General features: G+C 31.3%; 1 protein-coding gene across 1 annotated transcript; it reads left to right on the top strand.

Annotated features, from left to right (window-relative positions):
- The first annotated feature begins 1,009 nt into the window (after positions 1 to 1,009).
- LOC127117735 (integrin-linked protein kinase 1) lies at positions 1,010 to 7,270 on the top strand. The gene is made up of 12 exons (XM_051047841.1): positions 1,010 to 1,363; positions 1,477 to 1,551; positions 2,844 to 2,939; positions 3,096 to 3,181; positions 3,261 to 3,381; positions 3,909 to 3,988; positions 4,152 to 4,214; positions 4,367 to 4,485; positions 4,829 to 4,914; positions 6,420 to 6,541; positions 6,653 to 6,764; positions 6,988 to 7,270. Exons 1-12 carry the CDS (start codon positions 1,040 to 1,042, stop codon positions 7,081 to 7,083), a joined length of 1,380 nt encoding a protein of 459 aa, XP_050903798.1. The 5' UTR covers positions 1,010 to 1,039; the 3' UTR covers positions 7,084 to 7,270.
- The last annotated feature ends 935 nt before the right edge of the window (positions 7,271 to 8,205 follow it).

The following is an 8,205-nucleotide window of genomic DNA, read 5'->3' on the forward strand; positions in this document are numbered from 1 at the left end:
TTTGATTGGTTAAAGATTACATAGACGTGCTTAGACGTGAGTTTAATTATTTAATATTACATATTTTTAATTTTGACAAAAATTAAAATATTATTTCTTCTTTTTTAAATTAATTTTTAATTTTATATTAGCTAAATTATTGTTTTGATTTTTATATTTTATCCAATTTATAAAATTAATCTTCTTTATTTTAAATTTAAACAGTTTTGACCCTCTTATATTTTTTCTATTAAAAATTGAATATATATTTATTTTTTAACGTATATTTTTATTTATAAAATTCTAAAATAAATTTATATAGAATGATTTATCATTTTTATAAAAAAAACTCTCATTTAATAAATGAAAATATAGCTAATTTTAAACGCAAAAGTATGAGAGATTAAAATTATTTAAATTTAAAATATGAAGAGGTAAAATTACATGATCAAAATTTTAATTAAACTTTTATGCTATTTATAATTTAAATAAAATTATATTTTTTGAATTTTTTATACTTTTTTATTTAATATTTCAGTTTTAGAATTTTAAATTTTATAGCATGAATTTCAAATTATTTAAGAAAATTATATATATATATATATACATAATCACTTTTAGTAATACTTAAATTGTAATTCATAATGATATATAAAACATTAAATTGAAATATAATTATGTTGTAAAAGTTAAAAAAAAGATTCGTACAAAAATATATTCAATTAAATTAAATAATTAAAATAATTATTTTTTAAAATTAAATTAGAAAAAAGGTTATTAAAAATAAATTTGCCTCAGAAAAAAGTTTGACTATAAAGCATATTCTTTTTATGACATATAATTGTCAATATTTAATTTTAAAATTGATTTCATAAATAGCTGTAAATAGCTGATATTAAAATAATTTTTTTTAATAAAGCAATAACATTAAATTATATCATAAATAGTAAAATTTATTTTTTATTTGTTTTAAAAATTTATTATTTTTATTATTAGTAGTAATAGTAAAATCCAAACACACTTCACCGAAATCAGGTATCTCTTATTCTGTGCGTTTTCGATGAATTCCAATAAGCCTCAGTCTCGCTTCTCTCTAGTCAGACAATCCTCTCGGGCACCGGAGCGTGAGGACTCCGGCGCCGTCGACGTCGACTTCCCGGAATCGGTAGCGTTGAATCCGACGGTTCGATTGATGTATTTGGCCAACGAAGGTGACTTGGAAGCAATCAATGAGCTTTTAGACGACGGCTGTGACGTCAATTTCAGAGACATCGACGGCCGCTCCGCTCTCCATATCGCCGCATGTCAAGGCCGAACCGACGTCGTTCGGTTGTTGATTCAAAGAGGTGCTGAAGTTGATCCCCAAGATCGTTGGTGCAGCACTGTAATGCAATGCAATGCAATCGTTTTTGCTTATATTCTTACTTTTTGGTGTCAGTGTTATTGTATCGTATTGGTGATGCTAATTGATTACTGGTTTGTTTGTTTGTTTAACAGCCTCTTGCAGATGCGTTGTACTACAAAAATCATGATGTTGTCAAACTTTTGGAGCATCATGGTGCAAAACCCCCGGTTTGTATCTTCATTTTAATTGAGTATTGGCTTTCTGAGCTGTGAGAGTGTTTGCATTTTATTATAGATATGATATATAAGCACTTATACCATAAGCTCTTCCTTAAGTTGTTTATTCAAACATTGCTACCTATCATCTTATGCTTTTAACATTTGAACTTTTTATAGTAGTAAACTTTAAGACCATAGCAATGGAAAAATGAGATGACAAAGATCTCTCCCAGTTTAGTTTTTCTGTCCATTGTGGTTCTCTAAGTTCAAATAATTTGTCTGCGCTGTTACGACCAATTCACACAAACAAAACTCTCTCTTGGGTCCTATTTGCAATAGATGTTCATTGTGGTTCACTCATTCAAATAATTAATCTTTGCAGTTGCACACAGAGATATCAGTTCACACATACAAAACTCTCTAGGGTCCTATTTGCAATACACGTCCATTGTGGTCCTCTTAGTTCAAATAATTAATCTCTGCAATTGCGCCCAGAGATATCAATTCACACAAACAAAACTCTCTTGGGTCCTATTTGCAATACACACCGTTCAGTTTACATTAGTCCTGCCAAATTCGTGTGGGACCCACGTAAATTTGTGGGATCTGATTTCAAGATAGTAGAACTTATTAGATAAATAAAATAGTCAAAGTCAAAGTGTAATTAGTTTCATTCAGTTTCATTTCTGTGTAGATTTAGTTGTTGTTTTGAATCAGCACCTAGTGTAACTAACTAAACTTAATTCAGTTAGCACACTACCACATAAATAGCTAGAGCTATAATCTATATACAAGTTTTTTTCATCGGTTCATCAAATACTCTAGAATTCTCTTTGAACTTCGTCTTCAACCTCACGTTTCTATAATTCAATATGGTAATTGGTAATTACGTTTTGACTTTGACTATTCTATTTCTTTAACTGAGCTATTTTGAATTTCAACCAATGAGAGACTGTGTGTTGCTAGCACTCTTCTCACAAGAATATTGCATAAACTTGGATTTTCAAAGGCCAACATGTTATATAAGTTGAAATTAGCTTCTGTTTGTCAATTTTTCAGAAGTCTCTTTCACAACTTGTCTATCAGCATCTATAAGCTTTAATAAGCAATAGGCATATCCAAATCTTTCTCGGTGTTCCTGTTTTTCTAAAAAATTTGAATTTGGGTACAGTGTCAGGTAATTGGGCGATTTATTGGCCATGCAAGAGCCCTTTTGTCTGAGTGTCATAACAACTTGAGCTATTCGACAACAATTGTAATTTGTGACATCACATTGCTAACTCTTCTCTCACTGTTTGTAGGAGGCTCCTATGCATGTCCAGAATGCCCGTGAAGTCCCTGAATATGAGATTGATTCATCTGAACTTGATTTTACAAATAGTGTTTGCATAACAAAGGTATACTTTTAAGTTCCCTTATTAACCGCTTTTCAATTTGTTGTTTTATTCCTTAATTTCTTCTTTTGTTCTACTTCCTAATATGTTATTGCAAGTTACTATCTGTCTTTCACCCTTGCTCATTTTGCATTTCATATTTTATATCGGATATTTTAGGGAACTTTCCGGAGTGCATTATGGGGTGGAATTCAAGTAGCTGTTAAAACTCTTGGGGAGGAAGTATTCACCGACGAGGATAAAGTGTGAGTTGATCTAATTAGTAATTCTACAATCTGTTTTTTATTCATATTAATTGGATTATTCGATTCCCGTGTGTCTCAGAAAGGCATTTCACGACGAGCTTACATTACTTCAGAAAGCAAGGCATCCAAATGTTGTCCAATTTTTGGGTGCCGTGACACAAAGCTCTCCAATGATGATTGTCACAGAATATCTACCCCAGGTTAGTAATGATGTTACACTGAGTATACAGAAGATTTTGATGATCTTTTGTAGTTGCTCATGGTATTGATGAACACGTCATGGTGGTTAGTTGATTTTAGTTGATACCGTTGAGAAGAATGTTGTCTGCAGAATAAAATATGATCAGAATTCATTACTGCCTGCATATAGTCTTTAGAGATAGTGAGAACTTTTATTTCAATAAGATAACTAGAAATCCAGCACTGGGTAGGAGATCATGTTAAATTAAAAACTTAATATCAGAATTTTTCCTTGGACTTAGAATAATTGTTGAGATGCTGTAGTTGTTTGCATGGGTCAACCAAAGGTGGCCATGTTCTATCAAGTCACACCCATCTGTAATCAAGGATTTTAAGTATTGATGATAGGACAGATGCTTGTTGCCTAGTAGTTTCTTGAAATATCTGCCCAAAATTGGACTAGATGTCAAATTGTTTTATCTGGTTAGCTATACTTCTATCTTTCACAAATGTAATTTCTAACAATTTGAAATGGATTATCACCTAGGGGGATCTTCGTGCCTACTTAAAGCGGAAAGGTGGATTAAAATCATCTACTGTTGTGAAGTTTGCACTTGATATTGCTAGGTCAGTCAGGAGCTTTCATATTTTAAATTGGGGAAGAAACAAGTTCCCTAGTTATTTTATTTCTAATGAGTTGACTATTAAACAAAATTAGCCTTTCTATTACGATATACAAGTTGAAATTGATATCTGTTATATATGAAATATTTCGATGTATATTTTGCAGGGGCATGAACTATTTGCATGAACATAAACCTGATCCCATAATACACCGAGATCTTGAGCCTTCGTATGTTTTTTCTCTCTTGCCTCATCTAATTGATTTAAATATTCTTCATGCATACGAAATATCATGGATTATTAGCAGCGTGCATCATTCATCCAACTTTGGATGATTGAAACTGTTTAAAGTTTCTTCGTTGTAAATGAGTAAGATAACAGAAATATTCTCCGGGATGATTCTGGGCATCTGAAAGTTGCAGACTTTGGAGTTAGCAAGTCACTCAAAATCACAAAAACAGTCAAAGAAGACAAACCTGTGACATGCCAGGATACATCATGTAAGTTTTCTTTTCTTGCTTTGTGTAGTCTTGTAACATTCATAGTTGGTCATGTTATTCTGCAAAAAAGCAATATTGCAAACCATTCTTCCACGAAACTGTTATCTGTGAGATTATTGCACATTCTACAAAAGATAGAAGAAAAGACATGTTTTAACCTAGCAACTACTAAAGACAGTTTGTCATCTGGCTTCATTTTTCTAATTTAGATTCATCAATTAATTCCAAATTTTCTTATTTCTTATGCATATAATTTGCGTAATTTTGATTATGTTGTTTGTACTTAGTTTTGTTTAGGTGTAGTTCTTATTGATGAATTAGTTCAAATTCAAATGTATAACAGGGCGGTATGTTGCACCTGAGGTTTACAGAAATGAGGAATATGACACCAAAGTGGATGTGTTTTCTTTTGCTTTGATATTACAAGAGGTAAAAACCTAAACTATTACGCTCACATATGTATGCATATTTTGATATTCCAGAACTTTCTAATCACTTCCAGGCTGATTATTTACCTATAATATCTAAGTGGTCGTTTCTTCTCTGGTCTTTGATATAAAACTCATAAACCATAATTCATGCTAATTCATGGTTCAGATAAAATAAAACTTATAAACTTCTAAACTTCTAAACCTTTCAAATAAAATAAAATAAAAATAGAAAAATTGTTTGATGAATCCATGGTTCAGATGAAGATTATTGTGGTATTTGACAAAATCATAATACAAGATAATTCAATATTCCACAGCATTCATGATTCCTTTTTAGCTTGACACAAAAACCTTTAGGAAGCAGTTAATTGCATCTACTCTTCTGAAGGATGGAAATAGAGTATTCCATATTTCTATATTCAAGTGAATTCAGTCTCTTGTTATTTAATCCACTGAAGCGTGGAATTAGAATATCCCATATTAGCTATTAATTGTATTTACTCTTTTTCTTAACAGTGAATTTGCACAATTTCATTTTCCTTTCTGTGATTTATATTTTAAGCATTAAAAGAATTCATTTTTAACGATTTCAAAATAATGTATCATTTTTAAGTGTTGATGTGATATTTGAGTATCTTATAGCTTGTCCATTCATGTGAGATTAAATGGCCAAGTCATTTCCCCTTCACACATTTGTATTATTTAAGTAAGAAAGTTCCCATGTTCAGGAAAAGGAATGTGTTGGGTGGTGTATTGTGTGTTGCTTTCCTGAAAAGGATGTGTTGGGTGGCGTATTGTGTGTTGCTTTCTGCATTCACATCCCTTCAATATTGTCACCCAAACTGAATTCAAGATCTTTAATAGCGGCTTTTACAAACCGTCTTTGAGCGCGTACAAGACAGACTACCACACAAGGCTCAAAATTTTTCACTGTGTTTGAAAAGGGCCTCACAAAAAATTTGTTATGATTAAAGCATAACAAAATAGGGCCCATATTTGTTTTTCCACAGTTAAACCATTGTAAACCTACATAGGGTCTCCGAAAACTTAAGACGACCCTGGTCTTTTATACGTAGGACCTGTTTCACTTATCAAGAATATATGTAGCGTCAACGTGAGGTTATAGAGAGTTTGAGTACTCTTGACTTATGAGCTATGCCCTCCCATCATTTTTTTGGTCACACCTCACCCATCAGTTCATCCTAAAGATTCAATTATAAAAATATACATATTTATATATTCATAATAATTTTGTTGTTGGATCAATGTTTGCCTGGTTCTTTTGTTGTTTCTAATTTTTCTAATGTGAAGACGGTGTTCATGTTAACACTTTTGCTGATACTGTTTGTGTTAGGATAATTTTATTTGTGGAATGATTGGAGCCCACTTTTAATGTAGATACATAGAATAGAATATACAGGTTGACAACCATCAGTAGGTTGTTATTCATAGAGATACTGGAAAAAATATTGACCGCAACATATTGCTTTTTTGCTACTCTAGATGATTGAAGGTTGTCCACCATTTTATAGAAAGCCAGAAAATGAAGTTCCTAAAGCATATGTGGATAGTGAGCGGCCACCGTTTAGGGCATCACCAAAGCGTTATGCTAATGGATTAAAAGAGTAAGTAGCTTAAATATGTTTTATTGGCTGCGTATTCAATTGAATTTTATGTTAAATTGGTTAAAAGAATAAAGTTTTCAACATTCATGAAATTTTCTTTTCTTTTCATAGGCTAATTGAGGAATGTTGGGATGAAGAACCCTACAGAAGACCAACATTTAACAAAATAATAGAGAGGTTGGATAATATCAACCATCATCTTGCTCAAAAGAGGCGTTGGAAGGTATGAAAAACTTCATTTTTTTTCTTTCTAAATTTCCATCACCACCTGTATGGGCTTGACTGTTCTATTCCATTGTTATTTCTTCTGTGTAACAGTCCATGATCTGTTCATCATTTAGAAAGGACCTAATCTACATACTTTAATGAGGATAATTTTACATTATGAGAAGGGTTTGTTTTTCTCTTGATTTTAATGGTTATGCATTTCCTTACATGATATATAGGCTTTGACTCCTTCATGCATCTGGAGTTTGGAGGCCATGTTTAAGGGGTATCCTACGAATCCTGATAGCCGATCAGCTCGCTCTACGGTTAGATAAACAATTGCCCATCCAAACAGCAAGAACATCAATTTTGTTTCAAGAAGGAAAAATAAGACACATAATTATGGTTTCCATAAAGTCATGTGCAGTGTAGTTTTTTGTGAGTAATAACTTTTAATAAGGAATTATGTTCTCTTTAATTTTTTTCCAGCTTATGAAAGAGCATTAAATAGTTCTTTGTTGAGTTTTTATTCTTCTAGATTTCTGATTTAATAATTAAAAAAATTGTTCATATTATTTGATTTTTTTTTCAGAAAAGGGCCCATGCAAGTGAATTTTTACTGTCATGTTTCATTTCAAAATGTTGATCATTTAATAATAACATAGCATCACAGGACCTGTTTTTGTCAAAAGAAACTCCACTGTGGCAAATTGGCAATACAAGTAAGAGTACATAACAGTAGAAAGCCAATGTGAAAAGTGAGTAATACACATTGAAGAGAATGTAGGAAACAAAAGGGAACCCGTACTCTGTAGGACTCGTAGTTTTTTTTATCACTTTTGTGCCATTTTACCAACACTCCTTTTTATAGCAAGAGCTTGATTTTTAGCCTGTAGCTTGTAATTTTTATTTACTAGCTTATGACTTTTTTTTTTTTCAAATTAAATTACCTTTAGGATAAGCAATACTCCCTCAATTTCAAATTAAATTATCTAGTTGAACAATTCATCTAAATTAGTAAAAATAAATAAATAAAGGAGAATAATATTTTTTTTTGGTGAGATTTAGTTTATCTTATCTATGATGTGTTACTAGTGAAAAAATTAAGTTAGGTGAACTTTACTCTATGTCACACTAGCATCAAAACGGGCACATGCATTTAAGATAGAGATATAGAGAGAGATAGTTTGACAAATAATTTTTTGACGAATAATTTTTTGACAAATAATTTAACTTAAAATCAAAATTAAGAGATAGTCATAGAAAAAAAAATTAGGATTGCATATATTTGAGCTATCTAAGATATATATGAAAGGATATCGACTAGTGCGTGGACACAGGATGAAGAGATAGACGATTTTCCTATTACAATTGATTTACATCAAGAATCCTAAATTCTTACCTTTTTACCATAACTTATGAAACACATTCAAGAGTTAGCACCGATATGCATGTTT

This window comes from Lathyrus oleraceus, chromosome 2, assembly GCF_024323335.1.
Source record: "Lathyrus oleraceus cultivar Zhongwan6 chromosome 2, CAAS_Psat_ZW6_1.0, whole genome shotgun sequence".
In the NCBI taxonomy this organism is placed as follows: Eukaryota; Viridiplantae; Streptophyta; class Magnoliopsida; order Fabales; family Fabaceae; genus Lathyrus; species Lathyrus oleraceus.

Bases quoted from the DNA above. Each gene is read 5' to 3' on its own strand.
- LOC127117735 (XM_051047841.1), top strand. From the start codon at position 1,040: ATGAATTCCAATAAGCCTCAGTCTCGCTTCTCTCTAGTCAGACAATCC. The intron at 2,940-3,095 runs GTATACTTTTAA...CGGATATTTTAG, and splicing joins ATAGTGTTTGCATAACAAAG to GGAACTTTCCGGAGTGCATT. The intron at 3,382-3,908 runs GTTAGTAATGAT...ATTATCACCTAG, and splicing joins TCACAGAATATCTACCCCAG to GGGGATCTTCGTGCCTACTT.